General features: G+C 38.5%; 1 protein-coding gene across 2 annotated transcripts; it reads left to right on the top strand.

The window, feature by feature from the left end:
- Window positions 1-139: 139 nt before the first annotated feature.
- epc1a (enhancer of polycomb homolog 1 (Drosophila) a) lies at window positions 140-24942 on the top strand. 2 transcript variants are annotated; one of them, XM_057358407.1, is made up of 14 exons: window positions 140-540; window positions 10128-10287; window positions 14778-14923; window positions 15243-15449; window positions 16274-16422; window positions 17067-17214; window positions 17292-17450; window positions 17556-17645; window positions 18447-18595; window positions 18677-19026; window positions 21378-21478; window positions 22490-22631; window positions 22713-23046; window positions 23392-24942. In XM_057358407.1, exons 2-14 carry the CDS (start codon window positions 10188-10190, stop codon window positions 23456-23458), a joined length of 2142 nt encoding a protein of 713 aa, XP_057214390.1. In that variant the 5' UTR covers window positions 140-540; window positions 10128-10187; the 3' UTR covers window positions 23459-24942. The 2 variants fall into 2 exon arrangements, with proteins under 2 accessions (XP_057214390.1, XP_057214389.1); XM_057358406.1 differs by lacking the exon at window positions 140-540 and adding an exon at window positions 3330-3753.
- The last annotated feature ends 931 nt before the right edge of the window (window positions 24943-25873 follow it).

Genomic DNA, 25873 nt, shown 5'->3' with positions numbered 1-25873 from the left:
CTATCTATCTATCTATCATCTGTGTTTAAACGTTGCCTGTAGAGGGCACACCTCTTTGCTTGCCTTCTCTCTGAGCTCGACCAACCCCGCAGCTCTCCACAGGTGATCGCTGTCTCTCACCAACCAATGACGACGCAAACTGTAGTAACCCTTTACGGGACGAGCCAGATCTTTCTACGACTCGGTCGAGCTGTACTTCGTCGTAAAACAAACGTCTGATTGCTACTTTTTTTGCCAGAAGAGCAGAGTTTAGTTTCGTTGAAGTGAATGCGTAGCGCATCCGCGCGCAATGGCGCCGTCGTTAACATTTACGCACGGATTATTACATGATCGCGTATACGAAATCGGATTACTCCACCACGGTTCTGCTGCGGTAAAGATCCAGATCTCGTAGCCAAAAATGACGATTTCGGAGTTGGACATGCGTTTGGTGTGTGTCGCTTTTCCCCCGAACTCCACAATCCTATTTGGCAATCTTTGGGAATTCGGTGTTGACATGTTTAAAATTAATTGTTTCCATCCACCCTGGTGGTTGAACTGGTAAGTTACTTTTTCACCCTAAAGCTTTTATGGGCAACTTTTTTCTATTTGGATTGGGGCGTTATGGGATTCAAATGTCAGATTATGTTGTTCCTGGTTTGGTCAAGAGATGGTAATAAATAATCTGGCAGGGCAAAATGAGATGTAACGGTGGCCTGTTGTGTGTCGCTCTGGGTTTTTTTTGCCTGATCTTTAAAACAAATCTATAAACGAACAACAGAAGCTTCAATAATAGATTAAACACGGCACATGACACCACATTGATCTTATTTGAGTATCAATATGGCTTCATTCTGCTTTAAATATGAACTTTAAATAAGGGTTGTTCTTGTGTTGGTGGCAGTTTTTTTTTCTTCCCTTTTGGGACCTCTGGGGTTTAAACGCACAGATGGAGCTTGTACTTTTTACAGACAATTCAAACATTGCATTCATCCATCTGGATATTTGATGGGCTTTTGTTGTTTTATTTCACAAAACGAAATGTTTATAGTTTGCCAGTATTTAAAGTCGTGTTTAGTGGGCGTATATTATGTGTAATATATGTATTTAATATATATCTTTGTGTTTTTTTATCAACATTCATTGCAGACGTGGTTCACTTCCTTAGTTTGCTTTAAGAATGTTTGCGTCATTGCGTCGCTCCTCGACAGAGTTGTACAAAAACAGATTGAAATCTTATATTGTTTTAGAAATATGTGTTAATATTATGTGTATATCGCGGTTTGTAATACCGTCGTGGGTTATTAAAGCTGAAATACTCTGAATCTGGATAGTTCAGGCGCCATGAATCTGATCTTTCCGCCTTCTCTGTCGAGTCATCCAATAATTATGAGGTTTAATATGAAAGCGTAAAGGGCTCGACGTCGCATTGGTGCCGTGACTAAACTCAAAGTGTGTTATCATGTTTGATGATCATGTCCCCTTTTGAGTGTGTGTAATGTGGTTGACCTCTCAGTCCAGATACATGATCTCATTTCGGCTGACACAGTAACTGTATCAGGTAGGCGGGGCTTGACTGTCCGTCCATAGATGCATACTAGATTGTTACATATGTATCAAATGAAGTTTAATCCTCATGCACATTGTCCGAAGGTGATAACAGGGTTTTCTAATTTAGTCGAAATTTTATCATTTATCATTTACATTCATTGTTTTTTCTTGTATTATTTATTAAAATAGTAGTGACGGTGCTGTTACTATCTGATCTGTAGCAGAAGCGTTTTTACTTAAAAAACAACTTCTAAAATAATTCAGTAGCAGGGACTTTTCCCTATTGGTATATCTTGATCAGGGTCATGGTGACACCAGCTTACTACCACTCTAAACGTTTAAGATAAAAAAAATTAAGATGAAATACTGTGTGTTCTTTCTACTGCTGTTAATATACTTTCAGATCTCAAAACTTCCTGACTAGGCCAAAAACAGCATTTATTGAATTCTTATATTCTTCTTCCAAAATCTGATATCACTGAAATGATTGTCAATGCATTATCATGTTTGGTAATTTGTCTTCATTTTAACCTAATCTTAGTTTGCCTGATTTTGTGATCCTGTTACTATATTTTCAAAGCAGCTGTTTATTAATAACAGGGTGGGTGAAAAGTAGTTGTTCATTTACACAAACACTGACATTTGTTCTTAAAAGTAGCCAACAAAACATATTTTGACAGTGAGATGGTGAAAATATGTAAATAGGGCTTTAACTTGTATTCAGAATATTACTGTACAAATAGACATGATACTTATTTCTAATTGTCTGACATTACACCACCATGTGGATGTTTCCTGTAAACTATCATGTGTGCTCATTACACCATGAGATCAGCCTATGACATGCGAATGACACCTATGACACTGAAATATCTTGTTGTTCTAAAGTGAAATCTGCTTAAAATTACTTAAGATTTTAAGTATTTTTAAGCAGATTTTATTAAATCCTATATGGAATGTTTTGTGCAAATTTGCTTTTCCGTACATGTAAATGATGGCTTTTGTGCTATTTTATGAAATCGTTTTGCTTTTATAAGATTGTTTTACTATTTAAGGACCAATGCAGGTCAAACATGAATGTATTTCTTAAAAGAAAAATGTGTACAGTGAAAGTAATTCACAGTTTTGCTGAAAAACGTGTATTGCTTCCTAAGACTTGCAAAAAAGTTGTAGGCAACCATAGTTATACCGTGTTTTATCTTGATTTCACCAGGAGAGGGCGCTGTATACTAACACAAGAGTCCTGGTGGAAAATGATTGTCAAAATGAGCGCTGTACTTTTACGAGATGTTGTTTTACACGGTAACATCTAACAAAATCATTCTGCATCTTTAAGATACGAAGAAAATACCTTCAATTGTAATTTTTTACATGCCTTGTTGCATAGCAGCTTTACAGAAAAAAACATACTAGAACAAATAATTTAATTATAGCCTACAAATAATAAACAGTACGGAAATAAGACACTTACAGGAAAATTATAAAATACAAAGAATACATGGTATTATTATGCATTTTCTCACAAGATAAGGCTATAAAATCGGACAGTAATAATCAGATTTTGCAAGTTATTTTGACGTTTTTCCCTTAGTACGAATTTCTTATATATTTTTTAAATGACACTGGTCAAATACAACAATTTTATTATGCTAACTATAACTTAATGTGGTAACCTAGCAATGATGTAAAGGTCCGTGTGTGGGGGGGGAGCGATCGTGTGTAAAAGTAACTTGCATCCATCTGTGAGCGCATGTACCGCCGTGGCCGTGAGCGCGTGCCTTGCGGGAATAGCAGCGGCGCGCGTGCACGGGAGTGTGTGAGTGAGGGAGGAGGGAAGCCAGGACGCGATCGAGAGAGCTGAAGAGTTTTTAATGTCCGCCATGTTGCGAATGGCGCACTGAGGCAGCGCGCGAGAGAGAAAAACACACACACCCGCCTCCGCTTTTTCTCGCCGGATCTCTACTTCACCAACATTTTTCCTCATCCTTTACCTCCATCCATCCTCCTCCATGAGATCTGTGGCGGTTTTATGGGTAATTGTGAGGGGATCGGATAGATTTATACAGTAAAATGAGTAAACTGTCGTTCAGGGCGCGGGCGCTGGACGCGCTCAAACCGCTGCCCGTCTTCCGCTGCGAGGATCTGCCCGACCTGCACGAGTATGCGTCCATCAACCGCACCGTGCCGCAGATGCCCACCGGCATGGAGAAGGACGAGGAATCGGTACGAATTTAACCATGCGAACGCAATATAAATGTGTTTTTCTGTCAGTCTGCGCAGGTTTGGATGCAACAAAATGGCCGCCCGAGAGGGTACCGTTTTACACGGTGTTTTGGGGCCTTTTCGCAGCGTGCGTCGAATTTAACGGTCGGTATATAATGTTGGGTGTGTTTTCTGGCTATTTGGTGTGTGAAAGTCGGGTTGTGTCGAGCTGTTCGCACGCCAGTCGTGCGGTAAAACACAAAAGGAGTCACGTGACCGCGGAGGGACCGACATTTTGTTGGATTTTTTACTCGCGCGTCTGCAGTAGCGCTGATCGACCGCCAGAGGGAGAAATGACAGCCGGTGTTCCCACTGTCAAAAAACCCGGATAAATATCAGGGAATTTAATCATTTTCATTTGGGAAAGTCTGTAAAAGTAATAAAAACTTTTAATTTGTATCTAATTGAGAAGTCTGCGTTGTTTTAGACTCGCTGTATAAGAGTTATATTTTAATAGTGTATTGTTCACCACATCTTGTTTTTTTTTGAATTTGGAGATATTTCCAATATTGTGTGTAAATATGTTACATTGTTTCTTAAGAAAGCTGAGAATACCAGGGCATTTAAAATGATTTTCAACAGTTAATTGTAAATTTGTAATAAACGTAAAGTGGACAAATTGATCTTCACTTTATTATTTGGTAGTTATGTTTCTTGTAAACAAATGTTTAACTTTTGAATGATAACTTTGCAGGGCTTTACAAGAAACTCTACTACCTGGGCATTTTAAAATTATAATTCGCAGCCTGCAAGCTGTCAAAATTAGTTATACTTTGAATTTTCTTGTTGTGTGTGGCACTAAATAGCTTGCTGGTTTACATTTACTGTATTTGGCTTTTATGCGGAATCATTTGTGAAAGTCGAGTTTTTTCCCAAGCAGCTGAAAGAGTAATGGATATTCTCAAAGGTCTTGATGAATGAGACTGAGCTGAAGGCCTCTGTGAGATGCAGCTGCTCTGTGTGTGCTCCTGAGGGACCACGGGCCACCAGCATCAATGACAGAAGTGTGTCAAGTGTCTCTTGCACTCTCTTACATACAGAGTGGCAGATGTTTACTGTTTCAGGCTGCTGTGGTGGAGGGAGAAACTCTTATTTTGTTGTTTTTGTTCAGTAATTCAAGAATTCATATTTTGGTTGCCATTTGTTTTTTGTTTTGCAAATGAGCGCAAATTTGTTTGCATTGCAGGAAACTGTTACGAATGCCATTTTTGAGACTTTGTGCATGCTGAATCTTGACAAATTGATTTTTTGGCAATTGAGGACAGTGTAGTGTTTACATTTGCAGTTTTTCATCCGAAATTAAACCACAATGTTAATGTTACTCTAGTAAAAACTTGATATAGTATTTGCTATTGAAAATTGAAGTGCCCTTGTAGTAAATTGATAAACACTGTATACTATAGTAAAGTTCAAAAACAATATAGTAAGAACTTTATTGCAGTTTACTATAGTAAATACTATAGTATGCTACAGTAATTTATGTGGACAGATATACCACTATTGTATAGTAAAAAAGGAAAAACACAGAACTTAGAAATATTAAAACAAATTTAGGTAATCTAAAAATGATATGGCCCTAATTTATCCATCTGTATGTATGTAACATTAATGTCTTTTGTCAGTTATCTGCCTATTCATGATGAACTACACTTGCACATTTCTGCCTGTGCTACCAAACTTTAAAGCAGTGCTATGTGCAAAAAAAGTGAACCTACAGCCTTAATACTAATAATAATTACTGCTTGTATTTGTTTTATAGCAGTCACGGAGAGTAGGCCGATAACCAAATTCAGCGGGCACTAGTTAAAATGCTTAGAAGCAAACTTGACCAATCTAAATCCGAAACAATTATATTGATTATATTATATTATAATTCAAATGAAATATCTTTTTTTTTTATCTTTGGACAAGTAATTTTTGTACTCGGACAAGTGAATGACAAATTTATTTGTCCGAAGGACAACCACATGACAATGCTTAATGTCAAGCCCTGGAGTATCTGATGTGTGAAGACCGTAATGGGCCCTCCTCATCACAGGACAGCGTTCCTCATAGTCCCCCTCACAATTACCCAGTGTATGATAACTTCAGAGAGTTGTTTCTGAATTGCATGGAAGTTTGACTGCATTAGAGTTTTGTGCAGCATGGCCAACACAGTCTCTCAAAAATGTAACTGTTATACAATGTGGCTAATTTGGGCTAATTCGTTTGAATTTGTACGAAATCATTAGTACATTTTAGTGCGATTTGCTTTTTCACTAGTGTCATTAGGGTTGGGGTGGGGCTTCAGTATTGCTTATTTTCTAGTAATTGTAAATTTTGGACGATTCGCAACATACTTAATTCATAAGAATAAGCCACTTCATAAAGTAGTTATGAATTGCTGTGAGATCAGCTTGAATAAACGTCTCCATAGTGTTTGTCTTGAACATCTTTGGCTTTGTTTTTTTAAGTAAGCCTCTTAGCGATCTTTGGTTAAACAATTGGAAACCGGATAGTTTGGTCTTGTCATATGTGTTGTATTGGTGGATGTTTGCAGCACAACTTTGTCAGGTGACTGCAGGGCATGTTATATTGTTTTTAAGTGGTTCCACTATTTGACTTCAACTAATATGAGGTGACTGACACAATATCTAACAGTCCTTTTAGTGCACTTGCTTGTTTACTTTATCATATGTTTGAGGTATAACACGTAACGCTTCTATTACCACTCTGTTTTTCTAGTACAGAATTATTTGTGTGTTTGGGGGGCTAGGGTCCACCTTAATAATTTTCGGTGTCTTTGGCCCTGATTGAATTTCATAAATCCGTTGCACTGTTGGAAGTTGTTTTGTATGCAATGTTTTGCTTGACGTCTGTACTTGCAGATATTTACAACCACTTTACAGGATCTGTTATCTTTAGACTTGTAAGATCAAAACTGAATGCTGGGAGGCGAAACTTAGTTCAAGACATCCTTTTTAAACTTAATGGGAACTTTTGGGGACCCAAAATATCTCTGTAATTGCACTTTCATTAAAGCACGCTTTGATTTCTACGCTACGCAAGTGGTTTGTAATTTTGGAGTTACTTTTAAACCACTGGTTACAAACCAGTCTTTCAATCAGGTACTAAAAATCCTTTTTAACCAACCAAGTTGGCAGACGCTGTGCAAGTTTAATCAAATCAACAGTAGTATGTGAAAATGTTTTTTTAATGCAGCTGTGTTTTAATGCTTAATGCATTGGAATGCGTCAGAGTTTCCTCGTTCATGTCATATCATTGATGCAGACATGGAAATCTTTATTTACTTGATCATGCAGTTTTATGTGGGAAATACCAATGACAAGGTGTGTTTTCCACGTAATGAACCTTGTCAACAATACTAGTATACCGTAAATCTTGAATTTGTCTCATTTACGATGTGTTTTTCATAATGTAATGTCCTCATATGTAACCATCATTTTGTGTGTAAATACAGTTCTGATTTATTAGCCCTGTAGCTTCTTTTCTACTAATGTCCTATCATGCTTGGCAATCAAGACAAATATCCGGTGTGTGACGCGAGTTTGTTTTGACTGCATCAGTTATCGGTTTGGGGGCTTCTAGCCTTAGAACTATTTTACGGCTGAGATAAGCCATTTTGTTTTATTTACCCGTTTTAGGTGAACCTAGTCAATCCATCAAGCCGGTTTTCTCAGGGATTCTGCAGTGTAGTCTAGGTTAGAGGTCATGGCAACGTTCCAGACAAGTTTGACCTGCTTTTCCCACCAGTTACTGAATTCCAGGATCGGTTAAATGTTGCATTACTCTGCATATTCGTTAGATCAGCATCTCTTAAAACATTAATGCAAAGCTGTGGGAAATGTTTTACTGATGTGGAAAGAGAATTTAAATAGTGGTTAATGATGCAATCTTTGATGTTGTCTATCAATCAAACTTTCAGCTTTGGCCTAAAGGGAAGAACCTTCCTTGAAGGACAACAAACCGTTACTTTGTATTTATTTCTTTTGATTGGGTCATTTATTGTAATCGAGTTCTCTGACCCTTCTCCAAGGTCTTGGAATGTATTTTTGTGAAGCGTTTCCTCCCACACAAGTTTTTAGACATGCTGTTGCCCAGCAGCTCTCTTCTGTACCAGTGGGTGATACAACCCAACTAAGATGATGGTAAATGTGTTGGGTGATAAAAGTGCCTGGTGTTTGTGCTAGTTTGTTTGGGAGTAATAAAAAAAAGTTTTTTATTTAAAGGATTTTATAAACCTTTATTACATTGTAAGTTTTGTTGATTCAATATATATGCCAATATGTACCAAACTATAAAATTATATTTAACTTGAAGTTAAATATGTTGTTGTTGTTTTTTGTCGAAATGCATAGGTTAGGTAAGGTTACCTGTTCACTAGAAATCGTAGTTGACATTTTCAGACTCATGCATAAAGTAATAAATTTACCTTGAGGTTTCTCTTTCCCTAAGGGTTTTTCCTGCTATGAATATTATGTTCTTTTTCGCCTCATCTGGTAGTAATTGTGTTTTTCTGGGGTCAGTGACGGGGTCACTATGAGCATTTGCAATCCAAAGGTTATTCAGAGGACTTTGCCAAAGGAAGTCTGGCTTTTGTCTCCTTAATTGCCTCCTTGCATAAGAGTCTTCAGTGAGAAATCACAGCTGAGTCATTTAATGTGTGTGTGCGTGTGTGTGTGTGTGTGTGTGAGAGAGAGAGAGAGATTTGATGTTAATAGACTAATAAAAGTTCATTGTTTTAAAGGAAAAGCTCTCCTAAAAATCAAAATTGTTTTTCCCCTTGGAATCTTCTGAAAACAAATAAAGATATTTTAGTGACATCCGAGAGATTTCCAGGCCTCCTCATAGACATCATGGTTATAGTTGCTGTCAAGGTCCAGAAAAGTACTAAAGACATTGTTAAATTGGTCCATCCGCTCAAAGTGGATCAATTGATTTTTTTTAAGTGATGAGAATACTTTGTTCGAAAAACAAACCAAAATTACATCTTGTCAGTCTATGGTGCGCATTCACGAGAGCACTTCGACGCATGCGCATTCGGTTTGTGCGCTGAATGCCACATGGCACATGACAGAAGAGAATATATCGATTAAACGTTATTTTGGTTTGTTTTTAACACAAAGTATTATCGTCACTTCAAAAAATTTAATTGAGCCACTATGAGCGAATGGACCAATTTAACGATGTCTTCAGTACTTTTCTGGAACTTGACAACAACTATATCCATTATGTCTTTGAGGAGGCCTTGAAATCTCTCGGATGTCCTTAAAATATCTTCATTTGTGTTCCGAAGATGCTGGGAGGTCTAAGAACATGTTGGACGTCATGTGGGTGAGAAAAAAAGAACACAATTTTGATGTGAACTTTTCCTTTAAGGTAATTGGCTAAATCACTTGGCTAATAAATGCTTTAAAGAAGTAGTTCACCTTCAAAATGAAAATTCTGTCATCTACTTGTCATTCCAAACCTGTATGACTTTCTTTCTTCTGCAGAACACAATAGAAGATATTTTGAAAAATGTTGGTAACAGAATAGCACAGCCCCAACCCCCCCCACCCCCATTCACTCCTACTGTAACCAATGCAAGTGATTGTGGGGATGTTAACAACATTCTTCAAAAGATCTGCTTTTGTGTTCTGCGGAAGAAAATGACAAGAGGGTGAGTAAATGATGACAGAATTTTCATTTTGAAGGTGAACTACTCTAAATAAATAGACAATTTTCCTTATTTGCTTGTATTACATCACCGAGTTTATCTTTATTGGTGATGGGTTTCTTGGTTCATGTTGCTTATCTGTGTGAGTGATGTAGAATTGTATATTGAGTTCTTTGTTCATTTATAAGGTGGGATGGTTTTGATAGCTCAGGTTTTAAGAACATTGGGTTCTTGTGGAACCAAAGGGTCCTTGGAGAAAGTGTAGTCATGTCGACCCTACAATGTTTTTGCGTTGCTTGTGGAAAATATGCAGTGGACGTGGTAAGATGCTTGCCATTGCTATGATGGTGCAGCTGTAAGTTTACGCTCAAGTTATTTGCTTACCAACGCTTTCCCACAATTTCCCACAATGTCCAATTTGCCCACCTTGTTAGGGTTTTTGTAATGTATGTTTGATGTTGATTATAGATTGTAAAGATCTGACAAAGGCTGTATAGCTATAGTTGTTTTACCTTCACGAAATTGTAACTAATAAATTATGTCCGTTGGATGCTGTAAATAAGGTCAGTGTCACAGTCTCTAGTACAGCAAACCAGCTGTTGAAGCTGATGTTTATCTTTGGTTTGTGAATGGGGGAGCGTTTACTCAAGCATCTTTCTCTGTATGGTTACCATAGGAACACCATCTCCAGAGGGCGATCTCCGCCCAGCAGGTGTACGGAGAGAAGAGGGAGAGCATGGTGATTCCCGTCCCAGAGGCGGAGAGCAACATCGCCTACTACGACTCGCTCTACCCTGGAGACTTCAAGATGCCAAAGCAGCTCATTCACATACAGCGTGAGTACACGGATGCTGATGAGGACTCGCCGCTTAAATGAGTCTGTGTTTCAGATGGGATAGATTGCGGTGGGGGACAGGTATTGGAGAGTTTCACTCTTTGTTGTGTTAACGTCTGTCCTCCAATCCTGAGCAGCAGGTGTTTCGTGTAATTTTGGGGGCGTTCGCGGACATCTGCCGCCCCGCTACTGGTTGTTAAGTTGTCCCTCAATGCCCTTAGAGCTAAAGGTTGTGATGTGGTGGTTTTGTTTGAATGGACGCTTTGAATGTAGGCATGTGTGTTCTGTAATACGGTACACCACGGTAGTGAAAATGCACGGTAGTGTTATTGCTGGCACGTCAAATCTTTTCCTTTGACTGGATAAAATAATACTCCGTTTATGTTGGGTAAGCGCCATATGCGCTCTCAGTCGCATATTCGCATGCTCTGATGTAAACAGCCTCACGTGGAGAAGAATGGGGGAAGGCGGAGCGAGGATTGTATTGCCATTTGCATTCCTGACAGGTGAAGAGTTAGCTTGGTCCACTTGCTACGCTAAAGTTTGCATCTCGTAATTTAACAAATAAAATGCAGTAATCCGCTAATCGTAGTTATGTAGTTAATAGTGGCAGAATAATTATTTTGATTTGAAGTTGAAGATGAAACGCAACACAATCGTAACTTGCCACAAAGTGCTGCTTTTAAATGTCTATTAAGCTATATAAGCTATTCCACTGCTTGCAATCCGGAAAAAAACCATGAATTAGCACTATTGTTGTACTGACACTGACTGGTCATTACTTATAATGAACTGATGTGTCATTAAAAATGACTACTTAAATATCAAGCCATGAATGTTATGTTACATATGTATTTGACTATATATGTTAACTACACTATTGTACAGCAAGTAATGTGGGCTTCTTTAGTTTAATCATCACCATTACATTCATTCACTTACTAAAATCTAGTATGAAGTAAAATATGTTTTATCATATTTAATTAAACTCCTGACAAATTATCAATAAGCTGTACTTTCTGTTTATTTTCTTATTATTGGTTGATATTTGTAGAAGTTATTAAACTTGTTTTTGACACTATATCACTGATATAGGGTTATGTTTTTGACCTGTTTTTTTAATGCATTTCATCACCGTGATACTACCGACTGAAAAGTTTGTTCCCTAAAAATTCCCACAATGCACCACTAAAACAAGGGAGCATCGACGCTCACTATGTTCCCTTACCGGAAATCACGTGACAAGTTTTGAAGACATTTAACCGAAATCGCAGTGGCCAACTCAATGAACTTCATGAAACGCGATAGAACTTTTGAAAAGACAAACGCTTATTTTATGTTATGTATAAACAAACGTTGCTAGACAGGCAGGCAGCAACACAATCTACTTAGCTTCACAAAGGGAATGACTTGCCAAATGTTACCTTGACAACGCCGCACGTGCATTCTGAATCCAGCGCTCGTTTGTTGAAAATAAACTAAATTTGTTGAATATTGAGTAATTATGTCTTATTTCACCCTGTTTTTTAAAAGGAAGTGTATGATAAAGGAAACCTATAAACAAGTAGCTATTATTAAACATATTTTCCTATAAACTAAATGATCTTATACTGTAGGGGTGTGACAATATATGGATATGGCAATGTATCGTCATCCTTCTCCGTGCGATACGAGAATCGATGTGCTGCGACAAATATCAATATTTTAATTAATTAATAAAACAAGACGCTCTAAATATATTTCCAAGCGTTATTACATAATGGCTCCACTGGGTGGTGCTTAACGCGCAAATGAGGGAAAAGTGAACAAACTAGTCTTGAGAAAGAGTTTAGGATTGTGTGTAAAATAAAATATGCTCCATGCAAATTTGTGAATGAACGTTAATGTGCTTAGATTTAAAGCAAGTTGCTGCACTGAAATGTTTTTTAGGTTTATTTTATTTAAGCTGGTTAACACTAAGATGTTCCCAGGTTTAAAGGTCCAGTCAGTGAAATCTATCGTCAAGGTTGCGAATTGCAAGCAACCGCTCACTCCACCCCTCCCTTTCGAAACACTACAACGGCGAATTACATTCAAGGGATCCGCGGTGGTATGTAGATAGAAATAGCTCATTCTCAGGTAATAAAAACATAGCGCTTCATTGTGTAAGCTCTTTATACGCCTCTGAAGGCATAGCTATGTATATTATATTGCATTTCTATGAATAGATAATCCCAAAAATTACACGCTGGACCTTTAAATAAGTGGCTGTTAAATTAAGAAATATGCCAGTATAAAAATATTTAAATGTTAAATGTGTCAGTTAAGTAAGATAAGCTTTTAATTTAAGCTGAAAATGTTTAATTTACTTGAAATGTTACACATGTTGGTAATATGTTATTAATTTACCTACTGAAAACAGTTTTGTGGACTTAAATAAAGTGACAAATGTTGCACTTAACCTTTTCATGGGCATTTTGTTTTCATAGTTAGGCAGTTATCGTGAGTTATCGTTATAGAATTGCCAAACAACATATTGATTATCGTAGTATCGTTGCATCATGATATGATTGTATCGTGAGGTACCCTGTGATTCCCACCCCTATTATACTGTATTTTAACCATCTTAAATCATATTTATCACTGACAATAATAGTTTATCATTTAACCGTAATTCATTGAGGAAACTGAGCATAAGAATTGCACAATGTGTTCGTCCCAGCCCTATTCTAAGAAGCCTTTTATTCAGGCTTTGTGTTTTAATATGTATAAATTCACTGTGTGTGGTAGTCAATATTTAACTGGGATCACTGGGAATTTTAAAGCTGTGTGTGTTTTCGAGTGTGAGAGAGAGAGTGAGTAAAAGCAAGTCTGGCAGCCCCTGGGGTGTCTGTAATGGAAGCTGGAGGTGTCCTGCTGTCAGAGACTGTCTGTGCACGCTCCTTCACACTCCAGACAGCTGAGAATGAGGGAGAGGGGATTTAAGGCGGTGGGAATTATGGGATATTGAAGAATGGAAATGAGGAACGTATTTAAAAGGGTTTCCTAGATCTCTTGAGATTTCTCGTCTGCTCCACATTGCAGTGGACATTTATGTACCGTGGAGCAAGGAAACCTGTAATCGATGAGAGCACAATAATAGACAACAAAGTGCCAATTAGTTGAAAGAATGACACAGCAGACTCCAGTGAAGGTTGAGCTGAAGGTTGTTTAGAAATTAGAAAATGTCTAGCCTAAATATTTCACAGGCAACTTTGCAAAGATACATCTGAGCTTTGATGTTGACTGTCCTCTAACCAGGTGAAAGCGATGAAAAACATCACTTCTTTGTAAGCAGTACAAATTGTGCCTCATGCACAGTTAAATTTGATTGGTCTATAATTCTGCTTGCATAGGCCTGTTGTTATAATTATATCTTTGCTATCTTTCCAAAATCTTGGATGTCCAAATTTATTTTAAACCTGTATGACTTTCTTCCGCAGAACACAGATGTTTTTTTAACTGGCACACATTCACTTGCATTGGCTTTCTGTTCATATGATAGAAGTGATGAAGTGTTCAGTTACCAAATTTCTTCAGAATATATTTTTTGGTGTTCTGCAGAAGAAAGAAGGTCATACAGGTTTGAAATGACAAGGTGGTGAGTAAATGATGAAAAAGTTTTCTTTTTGGGGTAACCTGTGCCTTTAAATACTGTGTTGTCAAAGTTGAAAAGTACTTCTTATTGATTTAGATATTTGCAAAACCCAGTGACAAACATAAAGGGTGACTGATTTTTTTTTAACCAAAAATCATTATTATTAATCACAAAATATGGAGATACAAGGTATTCTAATATTGGCTTGATTTTTCCTTCAAACATGTAATGGGATGGTTCACCCAAAAATGTATATTTTGTCATGAATTACTCACTCTCTAGTTGTTCCAAACATGTATAAATATTTTTGTTTGGACCCCATTGACTCCCATAGTAGGAAAAATGACAATGGTAGTCAAAAGTGCCCCAGAACTGTTTGCTGTTCTACGTTGTTAAAAATATCTTTGTGTTCAACAGAACAAAGATATTTAGAAAGCAATTTTTCCTACTTTGGTAGTCAATGGTGGCCAAGAACTGTTTGGTTACAAACATTTTTCCAATTATCTTTCTCTGTGTTCATCAGAACATAGACATTTATACAGATTTGGAACAACTCGAATGTGAGTAAATGATGACAGAATTTTTATGTTTGGGTGAAGTGTTCCTTTAATGCTAGTCAAACCTGTGACATTGTTTGACTCAACCGAAAGTTTGTGTAGTGCAACTTTTTTATAGAAAGCTTTTAACCTAACTCCCTGAAGTTGTGTATCAGAATTGAGGCGTTTTATTTTGTCTGGCCTTTGACATTTTTTTATAGATATAATTTAGAGACAATCACTAACTTTGAGAAAAGGAAATTTTGTGAGTTGAAGACTGTCCTCAAGTTTTGGCATTTGAACTTGTTTGTGAGATTTAATGTGTCTCTTTCTCTTCAGCTTTCAGTCTGGACGCAGAACAGCCGGACTATGATCTGGACTCGGAGGATGAGGTTTTTGTGAATAAGCTAAAGAAGAAGCTGGAGGTGGGAGCGCTGCAGTTCGAGGAGATGATTGACAGATTGGAGAAAGGCAGCGGACAGCAGGTTATTAAAAAATATTTGCCACTTTTAGTGTGAACTAGAAAGCAACCTCAGGGATTTTACCTGGCGTGGACTCAAAGCTGAAGGAGAACCTCTTGACGTAAAATCTTTAAACCTGGCAGAGAGTTATTAATCTTTCCGTCTCGATTAGTTTTGCCTTTTTTATTCTGTGCTTGCTTGTTTAGGTTTGAGGGAAATTAGTCTTTTTTTGTTGTTGTTATAAATATTGTGTTGTTAACAGGTTGGCAGATAAATACATAAAAAAGTAACCATAGCAAACGACAATTTAAAAAACAAAATCTGTTTCTGTTCTTTGCTACAGCTGGTGACCCTACAGGAAGCGAAGCTGTTACTAAAAGAGGATGATGATCTGATCAGGGACGTGTTCGAGTACTGGAGCAGGAAGAGGAAAATGAGTAAAAGCGGATCCCTCATTCCGACCATCAAACAGGAGAAGCGTGACGGATCCAGCACCAACGACCCGTATGTGGCCTTCAGGCGGCGGACCGAGAAGATGCAGACAAGAAAGGTGAGCGCTCGAACCAGAGGCCGTATTGACGTTTTATACTTTAAGGCAGGTCCCGCTGTGCAGATTGAAGCAGCCCAACATGGCAGCTGCTCGGGTTCGGTCCATCCAGCCCTTGAAAGGCTTTTCCCCGAGGTCCTTTTTTAGGTGTTAGTCCAGGTTTATGCAGCAGAAACAGTCGTAATTTAGTTGGATGAAAATGGACCAAAGTGATGAGCGTTTGGAGTCTTTTGACAGATGTTTGAGTAATTTTGTGGCAGAATTGACAAGTGTGACAATATAAAACGTTCAATAGATTTGCAGATCATCTCAGTTGACCGAGCTAAAGCCAATCCGATCTGAAGTCCGACTCGTAATGATGTGAAAATCTTTCCAATCTCATCAGATCTTCTCCGACTGTTTAGTCTTTATTTTGTCTGCTAAACAGTCTGGGGTTATGAGTTTGAGTTTAAGGATCATTGAGCTGAGAAAATGAGAATAACACAACATCAGATGGTGATTATTATACATGGTTCTGCGGCGGCGAGTAATTCTGCATCACGCCTGCCATCATGTTGAGATGATCTGCTTAGCTTATCGAGCGTGAAAGATATACAGAAAATCTTTGCGTTGAGTGACACATTATTTTTGCTTTTTTTTAATTAAATGATCGATGGCCATTGTTTTCTTAAACCGCTATCAGAATAGCACTTGCTTTTGGTATCGAATTTACGTTTGAAGTCCAACATTATAAATGCAACTTAAATATAGTCCTGGCTTAAGCTAAGCGTTGTCTGTTAAACCAGGCTCTGTTTTTCTTTAAACCGGTATTGTTCTTGGTTTCACAGAACCGTAAGAATGACGAGGCATCGTATGAAAAGATGCTCAAACTTAGAAGGGACCTGAGTCGCGCCGTCACCGTTTTGGAGATGATCAAGAAACGAGAGAAGAGTAAGAGAGAGCTGCTGCACCTCACGCTGGAGATTGTGGAGAAGAGGTACACACACTCACGCATACACATGTATACACTCACAAACACACACTCACACACATATACACGCAGACTCAAGTGTTTAATGCATACATTCACATGCTATCTCTCTCCCACTCGCTCATTCTCTCTCACACACTCACTTAGTCTCACACTAATTCACACGCACTACGCTAATTTCGCCTGTGCTCTAATTCTTAGATTTATTCTTAAAATTGTATTTAAAAATAACCTTGTTGGCTCTGGAGTATATTTACGTGCATCTGTTATTTAGCGTTCTGCCGTGCGCATTCAAGTATAATGAGAACGGGTCATGTATTTTTAATTGGCTCAGGCTTCGTCGCGTATTCTAATTAATGGTTGTGTCTTATATGGCTAGATGAGCAATTATTCTTCACCTTATTCGTACGTAAAGGGCACATCATCAGGGTAGAGCGCCATTAGTGATTTGTCTTGCTTAATAACTCCGATACGGTGTGTGTGTGCATCATGTGTGTGATTTACTGTTAGCACTTGGAACTCATTACAGGGCTATTACCTGTCAAAAAGCGTCAAAAATATTTTGAAATGTTGCCAATTGGCCCTGCACTCACAAATGCGAGATCTGAGACAGCTGCAGAGTTAAAAATGTTCAAATCGTGCCTTTTCAGAAACACTATGCCAGACCTCGGCTCGGAGGTGATGGCGGAAGCGCTAGCGATGGCAAAACCTGTTTACAAGATTCCCATAATGCCCTTCTCTAGCAACAGTCAGTACCGCCACCAGGACCCTATGGACTTTAAAGACTACAAGACCAAGGTAGGGTTCAGACGCAATGAAAGAATCACTACATACAAGAAAATCCAGAGGTAAAATATTTTTTTCTGTTCTCTCAGCCTGAAAAAACAGAAGTGGTCAGAACCAAAAGGAAATACGAGAAGAAGCCCAAAATGCCACCTCTCTCTGCCCCCTTGCATACTGGCCCCTCCCTGTTTAACCCTAAAGACCTCAACCAGTACGACTTTCCCAGCTCAGACGAGGAGCCCTTTTCACAGGTACACATGAATTGTGGGATTGTGACTGTTTGGTGGTGCAGTAATGACTTTTAAGTTAGAATTTTGCACTTTGTTCTTAATGTTGGACTTCCTGTTCCCGTGCAGATGCATTCTGGGTCATCAGAGGCAGAGGAAGAAAACGAGCCTGATGGAGCGTTTGCCTTCAGGAGGAAAGCCGGATGCGTATATCACGCCGTAGGTGTCAACCCTGACCTCATTTCTCATATCCTGTCATTTCCTCTCGAACACGTCTTTTAATTCTGTCCTCTTTTTCCCAGTATTGTTTTTCAAATCTGCTTGATTTAGCTTTTAGCTTTAGCCAATAGCTTTGTGTCAAACCATAGTGAGTTAAAGTACCCTCCCTTACACACCAAAAGAACGTTGTTTTGTGACTGCATATTTAGTATGTGCTTGTATGTAAATGAGCTCCATTACGATTGGTCCACAGCTTTGCATGTGACTAGGGATGTAACGATTCACCGTGAGCTGGTTGAAATTCGGTTATAATGAGTGACGATTCAATTCGGTTGAGGCTTGAACTGAATCGCAATACATTTTTTGAACTGCAGGGGCTGCTATTTTCACTGCAAACTTAAACGTGGATGCTGATATTTCTTAAATGCAAAAAAATCCAAGAAAAGCACAGACAGTATTAGTTTGTTTATATTAAAGAGACTTTTTCTATTATTAATTTGTTATAAAATCGCAGTTTACTTTTGTTATTTGAAATAAAACATTATTTTATTATGCAAAGAAACGTGAAGCATTTAAGAAATAATGCAAGGGAAGTTGTTCATTTCTAATTTGTTTCAACTCATTTTTTAAAAATAAATCGTTAGTAAATCGTGAATAAATCGCATCGTGAGATCAGAATCGTGAATCGCATCGCATCGTGAGCTGAGTGAATCGTTACATCCCTACATGTGACACAAGCCCCTCCTCCTCTCCCCCTTTGTCTTGTTTTCTGTTAATGTTCTTATTTTAATGCACCTGTAGGCCCGTTTGGATCAGAGCGGCAGCTGGCCCTGGTGCAGCGAAACAGAAGGAGGATCATGTAACCCGCGGTTCCGGTACTCCCTCACCACTCTCAACGTTCCCTGCCGCTGTGTCGGGTTGGCACGGCGACGGTTGGGACGAGGCGGCAGGTTAGCAAAGCCTCCTGCATTGCACATCATCCTACATTTTAATTCAACATCTTCCTAATCTGATAACACTCGTTCCTTTAGGGTTCTCCTGGACCGAGCTTACTCGGATTTGGACGGCGTATTTCAAAATCTCGATCCGGAATTTTCCTTACCTGCTGCTTCTGTACGTTTGGAAACCACTTCCCAGACTATTACCTCAAGCCACGCATCATCTTCTCAGCCCGCACCTTCGTCTTCGCTTCCTGCTTATTCAGACATGAGACAGATCCTTAGAAACATCAAAGCATGCCGCTGGAGGCACTTTAAACCGCGGACACTAACCAGCCAATCAGGCGCAGGGGATGCGCTGTCACGGAAACAGTTTAAGGGTTTTGTAAGAGGCGTGATGGGTGCCAATACGCAGGGAAGAGCAGCTGGACCACCACCTGTAGGTGAGTAAACTTTGCATGCAAGCGGGTGTGTTTCTCATGGTTAATTCAGAAGAGTGTGTGAAGAATGTAGATTGATTATTTTTGCTGTTTTTTACTTTTAAAAGACGGACAAATAAAAAATCCATTAGAATTGAATTTAATTAGGAATGCATATATGGTAATTATTTGTTTATGGCGACTTGGGATCTTTTCAAAAGCTAATGGTCTTCCATCACTTGACCAGATATTCATTTTAGATTCACTCAAGAGATTAATGTATTTAAATGCGCAATTAATTGACTCCTTTTCAAAGGAAAGCAATAAAGCAGGAGAGACAAACACACATTCATAAAACCTCATTACGCACGGCCAACATTTAAATGAAATGCTTTCAAATGATGCAGAGGAGAAAGTGTTTGCAAACTGTGAAGGTGATTTCTTCTCGGTTTCATATTTGTGCATCATGGCAAGCATGCCTTATTTCTATTGTGTGTGAAGTAGTGTTGTCACGGTACCAAAATTTCAGTAGTCTTTACCAATACCAGTACAATTCCACGGTTCTCGGGACCAAAGCAGAACACCAGTACATGCTAATTGAAACACAATTTTATTAATAAAGCTCATTGTTATAAATATATAGAAAGCAATGCCATTTTGTATACATGAAGTATACAAGTTGTTGCTGAAACTGTTGTGTGCTCACTGGGGTCATGCTGATGAACATCCTCCTCAGTCTGCTGCTGTAGAAGACAAATAGAATAAACTTCAGTAAGTCAACTGACTGAACAAACATGCATATGCAATATTAAAACAAACCTCAGTTTTTATACTGCATTTACACAAGATTACTTGCATTAAGATAACGTTTTCTTCGTGATATGACTTTAATCTGAAGTATTTCTGCGCGCATCTCTTGTGGATCGGAGCCGCGCTTATCCGCTCATCACGTCTTATTGCGTCTATAAAAAGTTTCCGACTGACAACCTGTCAGACAGAGCATCAGTACCCGGTTGACCCGGTACGTCGGTGCTACTGGGTCTTATGAAAATTAGGTACCGCCAACTTTTCTATTTTTAGGTACCGACTTGGACCCGAAGTACCGGGACTTTTGACAACACTAGTGTGAAGGATCTGCTCTTCTTTTCATGGGAAACTTTGCAGGGTTGTGTTTGGCGTTATTGTGTTGTTGTGTTTGCCGTGAGGTCAGTTTCACCTGTACATCTTTCAGGGATGCATGTTGGGTACTGACGGGTCACATCTCTTGTAAAATGTCATGCTTAAAAGATTCTCCAGGTCATGTGTATTAGTCCCTGTTTACTTTGTTTATAAATGTTCCTGTGTGATTTATCGGTGCCAGTGTTGGGTAAGTTACTCTGAAAAAGTAATTAATTACTAGTTACTAATTACATATTTAATCGTGTAATTACAAATTACTAAATTACTCTCTCCAAAAAGTATTTAATTACTAATTACTTTCTATATCCTACATCAACCTGGATTAGTTAAATGATTCAAGGAAAGACATGAAACAGCTTTTATTTCATTCAAGTAAATAATATAAAACTACACAAAGTATAATTAATACCTGACCAAAGTATTACAAATGTGAGAATTATACATTAAAGCACAGATTTTAAAGTTAGACTTTGAATTTTGATGTCAATTCCACTATTGCACACAAATATATTACACGCAGAATTTAGGTTAATTACTTCGGAAGTAACTAATTCAATTACAGAAAAAATAAGAGTAATCCCTTACTTTACTTTTTCAAGGGGAAAGTAATTGAATTACAGTAACTAATTACTTGGTAATTAGTAAACCCAACACTGATCGGTGCATATTATTCTGGAGAAAGTGTTTTCATCATCATCTGAGAAAAAAGCTTTTCCGTTGATGTAACCAAGGCCATGTGGCCGGGAAGAATTATAATGGGGTAATTCGCCCAAAAACTTCTTTTATAACATGCTTGAGTCTCTTGAGTGTTGCTGGTGCCAGATCTGGTGATTAGTTGAAAACCTTGATAAGATTAGAAGATATGATCATTCCAAAGCTGTATGACTTTCTTCTGCAAAATATAAAAGATGTTTTGAAGAACGTTGGTAACCTTCAACATTGGCTTTCATTGACTTCCATTGAATGAACACAAAACCACCGAGACATTTCTCAAAATATCTTTTGTTTTCTACAGAAGAAATCGTCATATAAAGGTTTTAAATGACATGAGGATGAAAAAGTGATTGCAATTTTTATTTTAGGGTAAACTGTCCCTTTAACAACTTTATTATAATCCAACCTTGATTTTCTAGTCTTTGTTGCATATGCAAGTCACTAATCCAGCATTTGTTGAATGTTGACTGTGTGTGTCTCAGTGTTTACTGCAGATCAGTACCAACAGCATCAGGAACAGCTGGCCCTCATGCAGAAACAACAGCTGGAGCAGATACAGGCCAACGACACGCTCTCCAACAAGGTGAGTACGAGAGGCGTGCATGTCACTTGTGTCCCAGGGCCTCATTTATCAACAGTGCGTAGAAAAGGTTCTATATTTTGTTCAAAAAAATCCGTATTTATCAAACGTTTGCACACGGTTCTTACGCACACCAGTGAGTAATCATCATTGATAAATCCCACATGTTCTTAAGCGCCATGCTCGTTCATATTCATGGTCATTTGCATTCGGAAACGCCCCCAATGAACCATATATGGTGAGGAAACCTCCCTTTATAAATCACGTGACTACTCTGTGCTCTCACTGAACAGATCAATGCGGTCTTTGAAAACGCATTCTTTGCGCGAATCATGTATTGCTCAATTAGGTTTTTATTGTTCATTTCAAAATTATTTATAGGAGATTCATTTTGCATAAATTAGAATTTAGTTATTTTTTGGTGAAATTGCAATGTTGTTATGATTTGGTACAGCGATGTAGTAATAGAAAAGCAATAAGACGTTACATTTTTGTATTTATATATTTTTTGTAGTAATGATTAATATGCAAACCTTTTTTTTTTTCAATTTGTTTGAATGTTTTTTCTTTTATTTATTTTTTCAGAAAGTGTTCTGTTAAGTGTGTCTTTTACATTGTGCTTTCAATGAAAGGTTTGCCAAATCATCCAGCAAAGTGAGATCAGCCATGACACTATAACTACATTTTAAATGGTTGTAGCTTCTCACACCTATTATACAAATGTCTAGTTTGAACTATGAATTTAGTCATTGAGTATTTGCATATAAAGGACACAGGAAACACATGGTGCCACTTTCTTTTTGTAGTATCACTGTTCTACCACTACATTTTCTGTGTGAGCTTGCTCAGAGGTGTGCTTATATTTACACACAATTCTACGTATAAGTAGAAGTTGGTAGATCCCACACTATGCGTGAAACTGTTCTTAAGCACACATTTGTGTGTACGCGCTGTTGATAAATGAGGCCCCTGAAGTCTGACGGTTTGGGTAACACTCTCCTGTCCTGTTTTCAGTCTCTGGTGTCCAAGACGTTGGACTCGGTCAGCGCCCAGTTTGCCGCCTCTGCCCTCATGACCTGTGACCAGTTGTTGACCCTAAAGGTCAAAGAAGATGGCGTTGTGGGAAGTGGAGTCAACGGGGTCATCCTGGCTTCAGGTTTGTCACTTATGAGCTTTTTTTATTGGGTTCAATCAGCATGTGATCATCCTCTTAATGGGTTTTGTTTTCACTTTGTAGGAGTTAACAAGGGGTTCAGTATCTCCACTACATCCTCTGCTTTTGCCCTCAATAGCCAACTAACTTCCACCGCTGCCCCACCCACCTTTCTTTCTGCCAACTCTAACGCAAGCCCTGCCCACACAGTCCACAACCCCATAGGCAACCACGGTAACAACACGGCCAACTCCACCTCTCAGGTCCTGATTGGCAACAACTTGCGTCTCAGCGTGACCACACCCTCTATCGCCAGTCTGAACGCCCGTCACCTTCCCAGAAGTCATAGCAATGTGCCACCCGCTGCCTTGAAGCTCGCTGCCGCCAGCAACTGTCAGCTCCCCAAAATCAACACTGGGTAAAGAAATAACAACTTTCTCGATAAATGCTATTTAAACCGCAATTTATTTCTGTAAACTACATCAAACCAAATCTAAAATAACGAGTAATTTAGCTATAACTCTATTTGAAACTAAAATTTGTGGGTTGATTCATTTTAAAAAAATGTGCTAAGGTGAATGCTAGGTGCGCGTTGATGCTTAGCCTTAAACTTAGTTGTACATTAAATAATGAATCGTTTTTCTTTGCCGGCATATGATTGCTGGTTGTGACCACACCTTTAGGCATCACAGAAACGTTGCATGCGTTACGCAACTGCATGAATCATATTGTTTACTTAAAATATTGTCCCGTTTGTTCACAGGGAGAATCACGAACAGGAAAAGCTCAACAGTATAGCAGATAACACAGTGGCCATGGAGGTGACGTAGTGACCGTTGCCTGGGCGACGTTCTCCCTCCGCCCAGTCCAGTCTTCTGGTGCTGTGCACCAACCGGGTTTGGGGAAGCAAAAGGACAGTGGGTTTCCAAGACAAATTTCATCTCGTAATTTTTTTTTCTTATGGCCCCTTTTTTATTCTGTTACCCTTTTAAAAAAGTATACTTTGTTTCTGTTCAGAAAAGTGACATGTAAAATATGAATACGGCAAATATTCAATGTACAGAAACTACATATTTGTAAAACTCCCCACCACCACCCTTGTATATACGCTACTTGAATACCGAACTGTTGAGTTGTGATGTTTTGCACTTGGGGAATCAATATAGAAAAGTAAACGGGAAGGGGTGGGTCGGGCTGAAATTGAGCCGTGAGGTCGGCGGGCAAAGAGTGTGTGACAGGTTATGTGCATGGTGGGGAAACCTGCTGTTCTGCCTATTTATTGTGCCGTGTTTACAGATTTTTTTTTTTTTCTCCCGTTTTTTTTCGTACACTGTGTCGGTTGTTTTCTGTGATGTTATAAGTGTTTCGATAGCTGGCGATAACTAACTAAATTCCCCCTACGGCTTTTCAGTTCAGCTGATTCACTCTTCGTGATTCGGGTTGAACGTTAATGGTGTCGTGCATATTTTTGTTTGTTTGTTTGTTTTTGCCCTTCTCTTCTAGGAGGGATGGGGTTGATGCTCTTTGGGTTCAGGGGAGGCAAATTTATGGCCGTGGTTATAGGAATCTTTCATTTTTATCATCCCAAATATTAACAAAACGAGGGTTAGAGTCTTCTCGTGGGAGCTTCCATAGCTTCCTTATCAACTAAGCACTATTGTTTTTGATATTTTTTTGTTTTATTTTTGTATAAATTCCGTGTCTGTTAATTCATACAATGGTCGTCCCCATTTTTATTTCTTTGTACGACAGAGAGTTATTTTTGTATCATCATGAGTTTGTTTTTTTTGTTCTTGTGGTGAAGCGTCCTTAGCGCTTCGTCAACAAAAGACTTTTGGTTGCTTGTTGATAAATCACACACGCGACGGCCAATAAATGTCCACCGCCGCTGCATCCAAGTCATCATTCCGGTTCAATAGCAGGAGGTAGAAACGTGACGAACAACCGCCGTCATCTTGTCCTCCTCTAAATGTTACCCAGCAGACTCTGGACTATTTCAAGGCCTGAAAAACCACAAGTTAAAGGTTGTGCCTTCCTTTGGGAATGTCCTGCTCAGTCTCTTCCGTGAAGAGGATGCTCCGGATCAAGACCGCTGTAATGCGGTACGCACTTGTCCCGAGCTCGGATCTCCGATGCCCAGTCCACTGGCTGAACTGATTCCTCCTCCAGGGTTTTTTTGGTCTGATCTGGAGGGAGGCAAAAAAATCAAATAAAAATATGGAAAGTATAAAACAAAATTATTGAATAAGTGAAAAAAGATATGTGACAATTCAAACATAAATCAGACAATAAAGCCCAGGGTATTATATGTGAATCATGTCTCTTGTTTTTCTTGTTTCATTTGTGTGAACCGTGTCAGAAAGCTCGTGTCAAATGTCAAAAGCACAATAGTCTCATACAAAATGTTCAACTTTTAAAATGTAGTCTTATTGAATGATTAAAAGTCATCGCATGTGAGCTGGAGAACATTTTCTTCCCAAAAGAAACAAATTCAATTTTACATATTGCGTACATTGATTGGTCTGTCAGATTCTCAGATGAGATCTGTCTCTGTCGAGTAATGCACACAAGAAATCGATTGTGTGAAATGAACGTCTGTTCTTCGCTGTGTCTAATACAAGATTTATTTTACAGCTTTTAAACTGAATTTGAATATAAAGGTCAATTATTTTATTCTCGGTGTGCCAGAAAGCTAAACATTGTTTTTATCGACCTTTAGTTGTGAATGCTGAAACCGTTACCATAGCTACATTTGAACAGTCAAGAGCTTCATATCGAGTTTCTTGAATAGCTTTTTTTGATTGCTTCATTTATTGTTTAGAGTAAAATCTGCATGGGCTTCATCTGTGTGTTTGAAGTGTTTGTACGCCAGTGTGAAAGCTGTTCACATCCGCAGAGACATCACAATCATTCACATCATTGAAAAAAACATCAATCTGTCCTCCGGATGAGTGTGCTTTCATTACACTGTATAGTTTTTTCTTTTTTTGCGTATTTCTATAATGTATTTGTTGCTCGTTATCAGATAAAAAGTTGGATTCCAGTGTATTTAGCGGCATCTAGTGGCGAGGTTGCAAATTGCAACCAATGGTTCACTGCCCCTTACCTTCCAAAGCACTACAGTGGCTGACACGGAACTAATATGTTATCACATGCCTTGAAATGCACAGATTTGTTCAATTTGTTGAAGTAATTTGATCTAAAACAGGAGGTTTGGACATATGACATTGAGTGGCTCCGCCCTC

This window comes from Triplophysa rosa, linkage group LG18, assembly GCF_024868665.1.
Source record: "Triplophysa rosa linkage group LG18, Trosa_1v2, whole genome shotgun sequence".
Lineage (NCBI taxonomy): Eukaryota > Metazoa > Chordata > Actinopteri > Cypriniformes > Nemacheilidae > Triplophysa > Triplophysa rosa.
The sequence above is the reverse complement of the archived record's forward strand: the minus strand, read 5'-3'. Positions and strand labels throughout refer to the sequence as shown.

Coding starts and splice junctions, on each gene's coding strand:
- epc1a (XM_057358406.1), top strand. CDS start 3,601: ATGAGTAAACTGTCGTTCAGGGCGCGGGCGCTGGACGCGCTCAAACCG. Junction 3,754..10,127: donor TGGAGAAGGACGAGGAATCG/GTACGAATTTAA, acceptor TGGTTACCATAG/GAACACCATCTCCAGAGGGC. Junction 14,924..15,242: donor AGAAAGGCAGCGGACAGCAG/GTTATTAAAAAA, acceptor TCTTTGCTACAG/CTGGTGACCCTACAGGAAGC.